This window comes from Quercus lobata, chromosome 7, assembly GCF_001633185.2.
Source record: "Quercus lobata isolate SW786 chromosome 7, ValleyOak3.0 Primary Assembly, whole genome shotgun sequence".
NCBI classification, from domain to species: Eukaryota; Viridiplantae; Streptophyta; class Magnoliopsida; order Fagales; family Fagaceae; genus Quercus; species Quercus lobata.
In genome coordinates this window covers 33,494,804-33,511,747 of record NC_044910.1, presented here as the reverse complement: position 1 = coordinate 33,511,747, position 16,944 = coordinate 33,494,804, and the positions used below count along the sequence as shown (strand labels likewise).

Below are 16,944 nucleotides of genomic sequence, written 5' to 3'. Positions count from 1 at the left end.
AAATTTATGCAGCAATCAATGTGTTATTGATTGGGAGATAATGCAATAATTTAGTATTAACCTTTAGGGGGAGGAAAAAAAAGATCATCTAAATAAATCTTATAAATAGTGCATATATTGAAAATGCATAATAAAACTGTAACAATAAGACTACTTACAAAATACATGTGATGACCTTGCCAAAAGCAATTATGATAAAACTGTAAAATAATGCACTACATCTGAAACATGGAATAGGTGAACTTATTAATATTATGACGACTACGGTGGAGAAGTTGGTGGAGCAATGCTATTTGTTTCACATTGTAATTGCTTTCCAGCAGCATTTGCCATGAACCTATGATACAAAATGTGTTAGTTTGTGTTATTAATAGAGACTTTAAAACGTACATAATAATGATAAGCACTATAAATATCATGCATAAACTTGTAAAATGAAATATTTGAACTGACCTTGTGATGATATTGCATAGCTCCATGTATGTGAAATGGTCTACTTCAGCTTGGGACTTGAAGAACTATCATTTAATTACCAAAATTAAAAAAAAAAATTTAATTTAAAAACTATATAATTTTTTTTTTTAAGTAGACGTGGTAATGTTTTGTACCTGCTTTATTATCGCATCGTCCTTGACTCTCATTTTCTGTTTGTTTTTACTGTTTTTGGTGTTGAAGATTGCATCGTCCTTGATTTTTTTTGTTCGTATCTTTTTTTGCTCTTTGATGTTGGAAACCACATTGTCCTTGATTTTTATTCTCCGTTTGTCTTTGTTGGCATGAGTGTTAGAGATCACATCGTCCTTCATTTTTCCTTTGTCTTTATTCTTATGGATGTTGGAAACTTCATTGCTCTTGACAGCGATTTGTTGTTTGTCTTTGTTCTTGGTCCTTCAAAATGAAGGAAAAAAAATGTTTGTATATTAAACTTATCAATTAGTTATTTTCCTATTTTAAAAAATAGCATAACAAACCTTTCCAATTCTTGTGACTCTAAAACTCGTTTCACTTCTCTCCAAAGCTCTTTTTTGTCAGCTCGAACAGTGAATCCCCAACCAGGTGAATAAATTTGCAATTTTCGAACCTAACCCATTCGTAACATGACATTTTGAATATTAATTTTGATAAAACAATAGAAAGGATGCTGATTAAAGATATCATTAGAAAGAAATATACCTTGTTATCAATGGCCTCCATGTTCGATATTGACTGATCATCCTTCCACTTCTCCCAATGAGCAGTAGGAACAGCATGCACTCCATTATTTAGCATAGTGGACTCAATCCTCACATTTGAGTTAGGCATCCTTCCTGTTACCAATTAATTGTATACATAAAAAACTTCAAATAATGAAATATTAAAATGAAGATAGCATAACCATTAAAATTTGTAAATTATTAAAATAAATCTATATGTAAGACAGTTATTTTCAATTGTTAATTAATACCTATAATGAAGGGAACAAAACATCTTTATACACAATATTTCTTGTGTGAACACCTTCCTCCTCAGGTATTCTGCCTTTTTGCACCAATAGTTTTGTAGTGGATTGGGAGACTCCCCTTGACAATGCCACATATAATTGGTCATGACTAAAAACATGATCAGGAAGATAAATTCCAACAGTTGGAATTGTCTGACCTTGCGCTTTGTTTATTGTGAGTGCAAAGCTTAAACGTACAGGAAATTGTCGTCTGATCATTACAAATGGCAGGTGTACATTTTCTGTTGTCTTCAAAGGGATTCTTGGCAAAAAAATGCGTGTACCCACATATTGTCCAGTCAAAATTTCAGCATCAATTACGTTGTTAAAACATCCACGGCATATCAATCTTGTACCATTACATAATCCGGCTTTTGGATCTATATTGCGCAACAACATAATTGGAGCACCCTTTTTTAGCCGTAATATATGTGGTGGTAAACCCCCTGGAGATATAGAATTTAGGAATTCTTGTTGATATAGATGTTGTGTATCTCCTTCAACCTCATCAAAAGAATGTAATGTAAACTCATCTCCTGGAAACTCAGAAATTATCTTTGCATTAAGTTGTTCAACATCATCATTTATAAGTGTTAGCAAAGCCCTATCAACCATATACCTTGCATCATTGACATGGTCTTGTAAATTTGGAAAAACTTGATAAATCAAGTTGTATATAGAATGCTGACCCTCCCATTGCATTGCCATTGAAGGGGGTAGTTTAATCAAATCATCAATTATATATGGTTCATTCCCATCACCAATGTGTTGTATGTACTCAGCAAACTCTTCATCATTGCTAGACCTCATATTCTGCTTCAAATGTAACACTTTGACATCTTTCCATAATGGGGACTTGACTATGCATGCATCAATCATTTCTGCCTTTGTACCCTTTGGAACAACCGGAAGTACTTGACGAAAATCTCCACCCAAAATTAGCACCTTCCCACCAAAAGGTAAATTTACTTCCATAATATCTCTAAATGTTCTATCTAAAGATTCGAGTGCACGTCGATTTACCATTGGGGCTTCATCCCAAATTATTATGGTGGCACGTCTAATAAGCTCAGCTAAGTCTGATTGTTTACTTATTGAGCAAGTAGATGAAGCATCTAGAGTTAAAGGAATCTTAAACCTGGAATGCGCTGTTCTTCCACCAGGGAGTAATGTTGCTGCTATGCCAGATGTAGCTGTGGCAATTGCAATGTGACCAGCTTTTCTCAAGTTTGCCAATATTGTGCGATACAAAAATGTTTTCCCAGTTCCCCTTGGCCCATCGACGAAGAATATCATGCTTTCGTTACGATCAATAACTGTCATGATTGTCTCATATGCAAGTCTCTAGTCGTTATTCAACTTCTCAATTAAAGTGAATTCTTCATCTATATTAGGAATAGTTAGCTCATCTTGTATGAGTCTTGGTATAGTTGAATCATTGTCACATTCTCCAGTTAAAATCGGCAAATCATACTCTGTAATATGCTTTCCATGTTGCAAGAGTAATGCCTCTAAATCATTGAGAAGTTTATTTGTACGATGTGTCTCTGTTGTAACAGATGTTGATGGGTAATCTTCTATCATATATGGATAGAACTCATTCCACAATTCTCTTACTCCAATTGGTAAACAAAATACCAATATTGTTGCGAACAATCTTCTTAAAGCTGACGGCATTCGAATGTCTCTTTCCTCAAGTAAACATTGTCGTATGCTGTTATCATTCTCTAGTAAACCCCTATGTTCAGCTGCTTGTTTAAAAGTTGGATAGGTTATCCCATTCACAGTCAATAAATCGTCAAATCCTGTTGGCCCCTTGACATGATTAAGAAGAACACGCAAATTGAACTTCTCTCCATCAAATGGTGAAACAGTATATACCCTGCCCACTACTTTTTTATGAGATCTTCTTTGAGTCCATGTTTTGTTTTTATAATCCCAACAATAATGCTCAGGGAACTCTCTATATAGATAATTTCGTGCATCATGATCAATCGTATTCATATAAAAAAATTCAGTGAGCATTGTCTTTTTACTTCGCTCCAAAACATTAGCAATTGGTTCATGTGGTCTAAAATGTACCTGTTGTCTATCTGGAAGATGAATTTGCAAACGAAAAACGGCAGGGTACATTCGATACATAGGGAAAGAAAATATCTTCCAACATGCCTCTGGAGCACATACCCATCTTGCATCAACGTACTGTTGGACCTCATCATAATTTGGGCCTGGTCTAACTTCCATAGAGACACGATCTGGGCCTTTATACACATATTTGTATAAGTACTTTACACTCTTGATACTGCAACATATTTCAACATTAATATGACAGTTATATTTTAGCAATAACCAAGGATTATATGGAACAACCCAAGTATTGTCTACCATAATCCTGCAATGATCATTCAATGGTACGGGATTATTAGTATCATATCGTTTGTAAACAGGATATGAGTCATTGCCTTGGTAGGTTTCTGGCGAGAAAGGCTTGGGGTATCCTTTTTTACATCGCCCATTTTTCATACATGGTGATCTTGGATTTTGTACTCCGCAAGGACCATGTATCATATGTTTCAGTACAGCTTTATGTAACTGAGGTTGTTCCTCCTTACACGGTATTTCTGCTTTAACAACTCGATCGTAATCCTCTGGATTATGCAATTTATCATCTTCATCGAGAATTATAAGCATGTGTGCATGTGGTAAACCCCTTTTTTGGAACTCAAAGACTTGCACATATACAATAACTCTTCCGAGAACCCCTTTAACCACAATATCATCTTTCAATTCTTCAAATTTTGATTTGAAAACTCTTGCAAGCAAGTCTGGACGATCTTGTGCGGTTTGTGCGGGTAAAAGCTCATTTTGGATTTCTTCCCATCCTGGATTACACGTCATTGTGATGAATAAATCTGGTTTCCCAAACTTTTGAACCAATGACATTGCATCTTGAAATCGTTGGATCATATCGCGTGGGCTTCCCACAAATGATGAAGGTAGAATGGTTCTATGTCCAACATTTCCTAAATATAAGGTGAAAAAGTTGGGTCATTAATAAATATTCCTACCAATTTGCCATTAATAAGATAATGTAAATTTCAAGTGTAAAATTTACATTACCAGTATCACTCTCTCCTTCATGGAAAGCATCTTGTAGGCCTTGGTACAGATCTGCCCTAATAGAATCTTGATTGTGCTCAAACCACCTAAGCTTGTGTGTTTCAATTTTTACATAATTATCAACAACATACTGTTGTGAAAGGCGTCCTCCATACCAAATCATTGATAGAGCATCGTCGCGAATCTTGGACATTAATAAAAATAAATGTAGCTTCAGTTATTTTATAGTGTAAGCGGCATTTTGAAGTAAAAAAAATTGAAAATAATAAAACTGTTACCTGAAAGATGAATGCATAATACTCACGACATGACACTTTATTTCTATTAGTGTCGCGTGTATTGATATCCCATCCATATGTTCCAAATGGGAAAAGTATTGGGTACTGCAATGGATCATAATATCCTGCTGTATCTTGAACATTGATCAGATTATCACCAAATGTTTGAACCAAAATTTCTCTACCACTTAAATGACCAGCTTCTTCTCCTCCTACAATAATAGCTGCCACTTGGGAAGCACTGGGAAGGCAATATTGAGGTTGGTTTAAAGGTTGTTCTTTAATCAGAAGTTTACATTGATGTAAATTTGGACTTTGAGATAGTTGACGAAATTTCTCCACAAATGGGTTATGCATGTCTAAGATCCTTTGAATAAGTTGCACAATATCTTCATGAGCTTCTACAGATTGAGACATTCTGCGTTGTATTTCAAGACCAGTGTCGTAGATATATAATTGTAGATGCCGTACACTTAGAGATGTATGTGGTAAAAGACTACCAATTCTATGATAGATGGCACCTTGGGCCCGAAATGTATATATTCCTCGACTATTCAAGGCCATGGTTTCATCTACGTGCACTCCCATTGAGGTAAATGCAAACATGTTGTTGTAAAACCGTATATATTGCCTGAAATGTCTGCCTCGTGGTGTTTGCTCACAAATGAGCTCCCTAAATTCAAGACAAATTGGTATGTTGGGTAAGGATATTTTTCCATCCTTGCAACACATCGAGGATGTCTCTTGATGGAACAAACGGGCATTACAAAAGCAACATGTCTTTGGTTGTGGTAGTTGGTACCTAATGGTCTATATACCTTCTTTATAATCCTTTGCACAATTGTATCTGTCTCGCATACAATTTATTACATGTGCAGTACCATCAAACGTGTTGTCAACACCTAATTTTTATTTTGAGGAAAAAATTAGTGATAAAGAGTGTTATGATAGTTGTGAAAGAAAATATTAGAATATTAAAATATTAATAATGTTTCAAATGTGCAGCTTATTAACAAATATTAAAATTGATAATGATAAACATGTAAATTGAAATTAAAATGGTGAGATTGAGTAACAAACCTTGTTCTCTATAGCCATCCCCGTGATTTTGACAATTTATATTTTCAACTGCTTCTGTTCTTTCTACACCTGCAATGTAATTATAGAAAATGCTCAATTGGTGTTATTATATATAAAAAATAATGATGAAATGTTTATAGAAGGATATAAACATGAAATTGAGGATAAAAATGGTGACATTGAGTAACGAACCTTGTTCTCTATAGGCATCCCCTTGGTTTTGCTCAACTATAATTTCAACTCCTTCAATTCTTTCTGTAACTGCAATGTATTTATATAAAATGCTCAATTGGTGTAATTATATATAAAAAAATATGGTTAAAGCTTTATCAATATATTATATAAGACTTACCAGTAGTAACATTAGAATTTATATGACTTGATCCAGCCTCAAAGTCATTCGCCATTATAGTTGGATAGGTTGGAGGGAGACCTGAATTTAATATTATAAACATTGACTTAGTATCTTAGTATACATTGACATACAATTAACATGCCAGAGATTACGGATTTTATCAAAATAATAAGATTTCAATCAATGAAGAATGTTTAAACAACTTAAACTATAATCTCACCACTGACTTCTTGCATAGCCCTATGCTCAACTGGCATATTGCATGCCAAGTTATGGATATGGGTAAGCCGACGACTTCGTCCATCCTCGTGATTAGGTGGTATTAGTGATGGGTTTGTTGATGTTGAATTAGAATGTACAACATCTTCTTCATTTAAATTTGTTGGGCCTCCCACTAAAATGTGATCACCACCTAAAGTTTGTTGCCTTTGTCTTGAGTAATTAGCACGACGTCTTGCCAATCGAATATTTCTGCTTTCATTGTCTTCTCGTTGTCTTCTCAAGCGAGCATAATATCTCCATTGTTCTCGACGACGTTCTATGTCATCGGTATTCGCCGCCGATGTATTTTGCGAACTCATTTCTACATAAAATTAAATTAAATTTATGGTGGTCGTTGCGCATACATACACAATAATCAATAGATTTTTCCTTGTCACAAACAGGGTGTTTTAAAACCTCATTAAAGTGAACTAATTTTGAACAAATTAATCACATGTAAGAATTGTAATAATATGTGTGATTGTAATAAATTTTTAGTAAAATAGGAGAAATAAGTTACACTTGTTAAAATTATTAAATTATTATTTTAGGTTATGATTTGTTAGATCAATATGATGAAAATATAATTTAGAAAATGTTTAATTTATTTCAAAAAATCATTTATTTATAGTTAAAATTGGATTAAATTTTTCGTACTCATTTCACACACTTTTAAAAAAAAAATCATGCCATTTTGGTTAATTCGGATGAGAAAATAATGTGTCTGTTTGTAACTTTATGTGTCTGTGTGTAAGTGTAAGAGAGAGAAGAAGTGGCTTAGTGAGTTTAGAAGTTGAGAGTTGTGGAGGTGATGATTTAAAGGATTTGAATGTACATTTAATTTCTTACTTTACCGGATATAAATATAATATCAAACAAATATACAAAGAGGCGTTGAAGTCTAAAAAGGAAAATATTGTTGTTTTATGTTAAAATTTATTTAATCTCTTCTTTACTAAAGTTCCCTTAATTATCCGTAAAAAAAATACCCTTAATTACGTGGGACATACTGATAGATGGCTAACGTGTAAGAGTTAATTTAGAACATTTATTATAATTTTGGATTATTACATTTTCCAATCACAAAAAAAAAAAAAAAAAGTCTAGGTGTGTGATGAAAAATTATTTCACTACACATATATATATGAGTCTTTGCGGACTCCTCAGGCTAAAGCATGAACGGCTATATATGAGTTCATTTATAAACTATTTGACAATAGGATGATGTGGTATTATTGATTTTCACCTGATCTATTATTAATATTATTTTTTTATTTATTAATAAATATTCATCACATCAATAATTTATAAAAACTTTTTAAAAAAAATTTATAACTTTAACATTACTCGTGTTTCAATGGATTATATTTGGTGAAAGCCCCGATTATATTTGGCGCATTTTGTGGAAAGGAAAAAAAGGAATATTGAGTTGTTTAAATTGATGTCTTGGCAATTTGGTGCAATTTACAACTCATTATGCCCATATGTAGTGCTTTCTTGTTGGTTCTTTTTTGGTTAAAAATTGTACCATTTTCAGTTTATTTGAAATTCATATCAGTTTTCTAATTTTACTTACTGAGCTCTTTAAGTTTTAAATTTATTTTATTTGAGTTTAGATATTTCATCCAATTTCATTAATAATATTGCCCTTAAAAATATTTTTCTCACAATAAAAATATTTTATAGATTTTTTATGAGAGAAATTTTTCTTTTTCAAAAATCATTTTTCATTAGTTAGTTGCATACTTAACAATAATTTTTTAACTGAATTGGGTAAAAAGTAAAAAACTTGAATTAAATAATTTTTAAACTTAGGAGACTTAATTGAATAAAAGTAAATTTAGATGACTAAAATGAATTTCAATTAAACTTAGAATGTGCAATTTGCATTTTCGCCCTTTTTTAATGGTTATAATCATGGTTGTCAAAATCTCAATCTGGATCCTACGATCCTATGATTTTACGATTCCACTTACCCAAAACAATTCGGATCTTTCAAGGATCTTTACAATCATTCAGGATCAGTAAGATCATACAATTCTGACGATTCCAAATGATCTTAGTTTCTTGTAATCTTCTTTAACTTGACAGAAGACTCAATTGGATCCAAATGAAAAATAAAATCTCAATAGACTAAGTTTTTCCACTCTAATATAGAGTGTCAATTGGACCCAAATAAAAAATATCTCAATAAAATGTCACATTTTGAGATTTTTGGCATCTTTAAATGATGCTTACAAATGGATGTAGTGATATATGATAATTATATTAATGAATGTATAATTTATGTAATTATTAAATATAATAATGTGTATTTTTTATTTTTTCTCAAATAATGTAGGATCTTATGATCCACGATCTAATCCTACGATCCACGATCTCACCTACCTCTCACGATCCTACGTAAGATCCTCATTTTGACAACCTTGGTTATAATGAAGGAGGAGAAGATTTAAATTTTGAATATCATTATTAGAAACACCAAGAGGTGTTAATTGAGGTATAAAACTCTTGACTATGCTATATTTAATGCATTCTTTTTTCCTTTTTGTTTTTTCTTGAGAAAATTTTAACCTATAACGTCCGCTCTGATGATAGCTTTTTATTATTAGGTCAAGACACCAATCAGTTTTTGGTGTAGACAAGAATTGAACTCCAAATCTCTTATATAACCATTAGAGACTTTATCAGTTAACTTAACTGAAACCCACATCTAGTTCATTCTTGAAACGTTGTAACAGATTTTGTCAATATCTCATGCTTCTATTCAACAACAATCAGGGCAAAGTAAGGAGATAATGGACTGCGATAGGCAACAAAAAGATCCTAGACTAGAACGTTGAGAACATTAATGCTGCCATGTCACACTCAAGCAATGTCTAAATAGAAAAAGGGAACATAGCCTGATCAAATTTGAATACAATCGCAGTGCTAAGCCTACACCAATACGAATACAGGTAAAAAAGCAGTGGCATGATAAAAAATGAATGGACTATGATTATGGCTGACAACCATGCTATTGATATACACAAGCCAATGACAATATGTTCAATAGGAGTAAGACATTGAAGCAAAATCAGTTTAGGTCAGATCCTCCTCCTCTAGTTCTTTGGACTTCAGAGATTCCTTCACTCTCAATAGAAGGGTAGTCTTCCAAGGATCCTACAGAGCAGAATATCAAAGTCAGAGACAATTCAGACTACTAACATTCGCAAATGTAGCATTCCATATTAAAATCCTAGGAAACTAATCAAGGTTCAGTAACTAAAGGTCTAATGTGAGTTCATCTAAACAACAGGATATAATCTTACATGAAAACAATAACCTAAAAGCAGAAAATAATCAACACCTGCAGCCACATATTAACATCGAAGAGAATTTCCCCCAAGAAGTTTAATAAGGTCATCAAAGAAAGAACTTAAAGCAACTCTACTAAATGCAGGGTGCAAAGGATTTCTAAAACACACTTAAGAATCCAGATAAAAGAAAAGCCAAGGAATTCAGATTTTGAAGGCAGAAAAGATGTACCAGTGGGGTCATGCTATCAAATTCCCTGACAACATTAGTGAACTTAACAATATCTTCCTCATCAACTGTGGCAGCCACATCCTGACATGTGAACAACACTTTGGTTCATCAAACACTATGGTATTAAAAAGAAACTATGATCCACAATTATAAACCAAATACAACATCAAGGTAATAATTGTTTATATTAATAATTTTAGGGACAAAACATTTGACTTGCATAAAAAGACACTACTTACAGCTAAAAATTTGTATTCCCGAGTTCTGGAAAACGTTGGATCCAAGTCCTGCACAATTGATGGAATACTTCTAAAGATATAAATTATAAGGTCATAAGCTAACACAGTGGGAAAAAAGAAAATTAAACAGAGAAACAAAAGATGAACCTGATATCGCTCCAATGCATTGGTAATTGCAACAATATCACCTCTACAAAGTTGGCAGAGGCCAGCATTGAGAAGATGTCCTCTTACTCCATACTTCAGTATGTTATTGTTGATTGACTGTCGTCCTATCTCTTCATATATCACAATTGCCTTCTGATATCTGTAGAAACAAAGAAGACTTCAGTCTATTCCACAATTAAATGATTCATATAATGGCACCATTATTAGAAAAGCTCCATTCAATCTGCTTTGGAATGCAATGCCAAGTAATTCATGACTAAATAAGAAGTGCAATGCATTGAGATGAGATCTTTCCAACAAAAAGGAAAAGCAAAGACTTCCTAGTTCCTACAGCCGGAATGCATCTATATATTATGATGAAAAACCATCACCTTTATTGCAAATATCCATAACATTAGCATAGGCTACTCACTGTTCAAGTTGAGCAGAAAATTCTGCAACTTTCTGCTTGCACTGGTTTGCAGAAGTTGTAGCTTCATGTTCAAACAATTCAGCAGCCCGTTCAAAATATACAATAGCCTTCTCAATGTTGTGTTCGGGCTCATATAATTCACCAATTTCCTGAAGCAGACATGGTATAAAATCTCATCAGAACCTAAACCCATACTATGGATGCATGTTCACGCAACAGTACACATTAACAGCACTAAAGATGAAGAGGCATAGGAAAACATGCACAAGATGAAAGATTGAATCAGAGTTGGGAGAAGCCACTAAAGAATTCACGGGACAGTATATTTAAACAATAAATCAAGTACACGACATTATTGAAAATTGTACCTTGCAATGTTTCGCAGCCATGTTGTGTCTGCCAATATCCAAGAAAATATTAACTGCTTGGTCTAAGCATGATATAGCATCTGCAGAACACCCAATACACAAAAATTTAGGTTGATTTTCAAAACAGTCATTATGGACCTGAAGAGTGGGTTAAGTCTTATGTTAATATGTAAAAAATGCAACTAATTACATTTAAGTTACTGTTTCCCTGAAACTTGAACAAAACTGCATCTGGCAAAAGTGCTAAAGCACAACAAAAAGCTCACACGTCTGATTCAGCTTAATTAATATTTTTGACATATCCATCAATATCTAAAATCTTTACAGATATAAGTAAGGCCAGGTTTTATAATCCCACCACATTTCAACACAGGTAAAAGCTAGGATGCACAGACATGGGTACGAGCACAATACGGCAACACAAGCAATTTTTGATAAATTATAACATGACATAGCAAATAGAACACCGTTATGACATGGATACGACACAGATAAAGCACCCCCAAATGAAGTGTCCGTGCTTCCTAGGGTAAAAGGAAGTTAGCTTGAGAACCAGTAGAAAACCTATGGAGCATATTGTTTACTTCTATACCCCTTCAAATTATCACAACCAAGAATCACATTTGATTTCATACAAGGGGAACAAAAGCTAAGCTAGTTAAACCTATAAAGCCTCCAAACACCCTCAAGTTTTACAACAAAAGGAAATATATCACGCAAAAAAAACAGTACCATCCTACAAGTGGGATCAATAAATCTAGTGACAGAATATTTCCACAATTGGTAAAATGGCACATAACAAAAATGGTGTCAGTAGTAGGCCTATGCAATTATGCGAAAGTGATGTTACTCTGATCAAAACTTGCAACCATGTACGTAAATCCTAACGAAACGTCGGGCATATCTAACGAAACAATCAGCTGCAGAAACTTCAACTAGTGTTCGTCCAAATATAAATAATCAAATTATCATGAAAAAGAACATAAAATGCACCTTTGTTGGATGTTTTCTTGTAGCAATTTGCAGCGCTTGCGTAAGCAGTGGCGGCTTCATGCTTGCTATCGGCCTACAAAATAGCATATAAATACCAAAAAATCACTAGGAAAATAATCATTCCATTTGAAATTGATCCATTTCATAGTTCTCATTAAATATTATAAATCTATGACTTTACCTTCAAATGACAATTGGCCAATTTAATGAAAACTGATCCAGCTCTATCCCCTGGAGTAGACAAAACATTAGTATTAATTATTAAATATACTATTGACATTCCAAATTTACATCTATCATTAATAGTAAAAACTAATTCCATTTTTGACTTCCCTAAACACTAAAAAAATGAAATCATTCCATCATAGAGGATTTTTAATCCTAAATAAATAGTTGATATAAGTAAGAGAGAGAGAGAGAGAGAGGGATTTAGTGTTGGGTACAAGATTTGGCGAGCTTGAAGGAATTGGCGGATTTTTCGTACAACTCAGCAGCGTCTTCGTATTTGGAACCGAATAAACCCCAGCCTTTGATCTTCTTCGCCGCTTTCTTCTCGAATTCTTCTCCTTTGGCTATTTGATCCGACATCGTTTCGTGAAACCTATCACAGACTTGACTTTCCCTCCCGGTCAGTTCAGTTGTAGAGAGAAGCAAAAAATGAGTTTGTAGACTTAAAATGTATAAAATGGAGTGAGAGGGAGAGACACGAAAGGTGAAAACGCGTGATTGCCTTTGACGCTTTTGGTGAATTTTCTTTTCTTTTCTTTTCCGCTAAGTTTCTATTTTAATCCTCATAAATTTTTTTGGGTCAATGCTCGTCACTTATCTTAATCAAATGATATTAGTGATGTCTTGATTTAATGATAATGGGCAATTATTATAAGTGAATCTCATAAATTGGAACTCTATAGATATAAATAAATTTTTTGAGATAAAGGGTCCATAAGATCATTAGGTTTCAACCTGTTAATTAATGAAAATTATGAAATTATTTCAACTTTTTATGAAATAATACTCATTAAACAATACTAGCATCATCGCATGCGCGAGTCTCTTTTTTTTTTTTTTTTTGGTTAGTGGACCTATTTTGTAGAAAAATAATGTTTTTTATTTTATATATATAATTTTTATTTTGAAATTTTAATTTATAAGTGAATAAATCAATTTGAAAACTAATAGAAGAGTGGTCCTATTTTTTAGGCAATATTTTAGTTGGAGTTAGTGTTGCATTTTTATCAGATTGTCCTTTAGTTTTGTCTATACTTAAACATAGGGGTGTAGGGGCATTTTTGAACTAAAAAAATGAGGAATCCATATAGGAGAAGCTCCTTAAATAATAGTACTAGCCTCTGAGCACGCGCTCACGCGCGTGCTCAGAGGCTCTTCTATTTTTTGGGCAAGGGTTAATTTAGAGTATTTATTATAATTTGGGATTACTACTGTGGGGCCAGAGAGTTTGTGACCCCAGCCCATTTCATGTTAAGGCCCAAGGCCTACGCCGAGGAGATACAGGGCCGAGGACGCATCATGAGAGTCATGGACGGCCTAAGGAAATGGCCGAGGACGAGCTCCTGCTCGGCATGCCATAAATGCCTCTAAAAAGAAAAGTGATCACAGTGCGGGAACAGCATAAGTAAAAGGCTGCCAGAACTGTAATAAAGCATTCTGCACCTAACAGAGCCATACTTTTCAACTTTTACAACCACTCCCAACCACTTTGGGTATGGGCTGATGGGACAAGTATCAGTCTTGGAAAAATCGATCCTACACGTGGACGAAGGATAAGGAATACAAGCTAAGATAAAAAGAGGAACAAGCAATCCAGAAGAAGGGGCTGAGAAAAATGGCCAAAAACCAGAGCTTCCCAGCCTGCCTCCAAGAGAAAGACTCCTCAAGCGAACACGATTTAATTCTGTATGAACACCACGAAAAACCACTATCCGGTGACCAAGGCCTAGCCTTTCAAACCCACGCTCTTCAAATGATATTGTTTGGGCCTTTTTACGTGCGAACCCAACATTATTATGGGTCGTTACAAATTGTATCCTTACAATTGACGCCGTCTGTGGGAAAGGCTTGTGTGTTGGCACAGGCGATGGGTGTAAAGTTCCGCTAGGGGCTACGTTTCTTCACTAGGGGTTGCGCTTCATAGTGATAGCAGCACGAATAGTTCTAGGGGCTTGGCCGAGGAGCTAACCCCCCTAAACCAAGGTCCCACGCCATAGTCGAGGGGTTAATTCCCCCAACTACTACTTAAAAATCAAGTTTTGGACAGAACCAAGGTATTGTATGGTCCTCGGACTCAAACCTATGGGGAAACCAACTACTTAGAAATCAAGTTTTGGACAGAACCAAGGTATTGCATGGTCCTCGGACTCAAATCTATGGGGAAACCAACTACTTAGAAATTAAGTTTTGGACAGAACCAAGGTATTGCATGGTCATCGGACTCAAACCTGTGGGGAAACCAACTACTTAAGAATAATGTTAGGTTACTCAGACCTACCAGAAAGATCATTTACTAAAAGTCGGATTAAGTTCTAGGTATAATTAAGATCTCGATCTGTCCTCAAAGCCTCAGCTCTAAGGGAATTGATGCGAACGAGCGTTTGAGCTCGGCATGGTCGTACCTCGGTCCTCGGACTGGATACCAAAAAAGGACCAAGGCTACAAAAGCCATTAGGAAGGCGGCGAAACGCTCTAAGTACTTGGCGGCCCCCATGGACGGTCCACCTTTGAACCACCCATCCTCGGATGGTTACCTCCTACACCGCACCGAGCATTCAGCTGTCATCTCGGATGTTTTTGGGTAAGTATTATTTTCTCAGGTCGGCATTGTTGTGCCGAACAGCTCTAATAAGTTCATAATAATATCTTTTTCTTAGCAAGGGTTTCGACCCTAAAGTATCGTTTTTTTAGGTCGGCATTATTGTGCTGAACAGCTCTAATAAGTTTATAATAATATCTTTTTCTTAGCAAGGGTTTCAATCCTAAAGTATCGTTTTTTTAGGTCGGCATTATTGTGCCGAACAGCTCTAATAAGTTCGTAATAACATCTTTTTCTTAACATCTTTTCCTTAGCAGGGGTTTCAGCCCTAAGTATTACTTTTTTTTTAGGACGGCATTATCAAGCCGAATAGCCTGATAAGTACAAAATTACATCTTTCTCTCAAACAAAGGTTTTATCCCTAAATATCATTTGTTCAAATCGGCATTATTGTGCCGGATAGTTTCAATAAGCATAGAGCAAGGTCTTTTTATTAACTGGGATTTCGGCCCTAAGCATCGTGCAGATTAAAAAAATAAAAAAGAAGTCATATGGTAGTACGTCTATTCGCGGCATAACCATTTCAGAAAAAAGAGGTAGAATATACCAAATAAAGCGATGTTGACTTTTATTAATATAAAGAGGTATTACAGCGTACAATGAAGGGCTTAAACAAGCCTATACAGAAAACGAATTGCAAAAATAATAAAAAAGAAACAAACAAACAACCAGAAGTCTTTTTAAGCTCTGCTTCGAAATCTTTCCAAATTCTGCCCCAGTAGCACCCATATTGAGAGGAGGACCTCCCTTGATGGAATTAGAGAAGAAGAGGAAGAAGGAAAAGCTCCAAGATGGGTCTGGTGATGGGAAAGAAGAAGAAGGGGAGGAAAAGGAGGAACCAGTGAAGGAAGAGAGGAAGAAGCAGGGATACTTTGTCCTTGCGTCAGTCCTGACTCCTAACACGCTGGTGTCATATTAGCTATGCTCATAAGAGAGTGGCTGGTACTGATAATGGGTGACCCCAGCTCAGTCGCACCAAAAGTTGGATGCGATGAGCCCCTGCTTCGGATTTTGGCTAAAGGAAGGATGAGAAGTATCTTGAGTCTCTGCCATCCCTGCCCTGACCGTGCCATTTTGAGTTTCAGAAGAACATGGCATTTCTGGGAAGGGTATGGTCCCTTCATTCCCGCTCCTATCTCGAACATATCACAATTCAAGGTGTAAACTAGCGGATAAAGTAAACTCTGGGGGAGGCTAAGGGTTTCAGACTTTAAAAGGATTAAAAGGGTCTCTGTGTAAGAGAAGTAACCTCTTGCCTTTCTTCTTATATGAAGGGCAAAACGGGAGGCATTTAATCTATCCAAATTTCCAAGAAAATCTGTAAACGAGAATATACCCATTCTACTTCCCCACGCCATCAATAACCGTCGAATTTAAATGGTCTCGTAAAGGGAAATCATTAAAGGCGCGTTTCGGATAATGAAACGGCAGGAACGCAGCGTGAATGAATTCAGAGGAATGTCTCGTAGTCTGATGTGTTTCCTGAATAGATGAAGAGACATCCACATTGATGAAGGGCAGATCTAAGCAGACCGCAATAAAGGCGTGGCATCACCCAAAACCCTCCTCTCTGACCAAGAGGTCGGACAGCAGGATTTTGAGGGGCTATTGTGGGGCCAGAGAGTTTGTGACCCCAACCCATTTCATGTTAAGGCCCAAGGCCTGCGCCAATGAGATACAGGGCCGAGGACGCATCATGAGAGTCATGGACGACCTAAGGAAATGGCCGAGGACGAGCTCCTGCTCGGCATGCCATAAATGCCTCTAAAAGGAAAAGTGATCACAGTGCGGGAACAGCACAAGTAAAAGGCTACCAGAACTGCAATAAAGCATTC

General features: G+C 35.3%; 1 protein-coding gene and 1 pseudogene across 1 annotated transcript; both read right to left on the bottom strand.

The window, feature by feature from the left end:
* Positions 1-261: 261 nt before the first annotated feature.
* LOC115951935 lies at positions 262-5,295 on the bottom strand (annotated as a pseudogene).
* Positions 5,296-9,370: 4,075 nt separating this feature from the next.
* LOC115951232 (alpha-soluble NSF attachment protein-like) lies at positions 9,371-13,044 on the bottom strand. The gene is made up of 9 exons (XM_031068419.1): positions 12,726-13,044; positions 12,464-12,513; positions 12,283-12,355; positions 11,290-11,369; positions 10,922-11,070; positions 10,489-10,648; positions 10,342-10,389; positions 10,103-10,183; positions 9,371-9,736 (listed from the first exon to the last, which is right to left on the bottom strand). The coding sequence occupies exons 1-9, from the start codon at positions 12,868-12,870 to the stop codon at positions 9,656-9,658; spliced, it is 867 nt and encodes a 288-aa protein (XP_030924279.1). The 5' UTR covers positions 12,871-13,044; the 3' UTR covers positions 9,371-9,655.
* Positions 13,045-16,944: the final 3,900 nt, after the last annotated feature.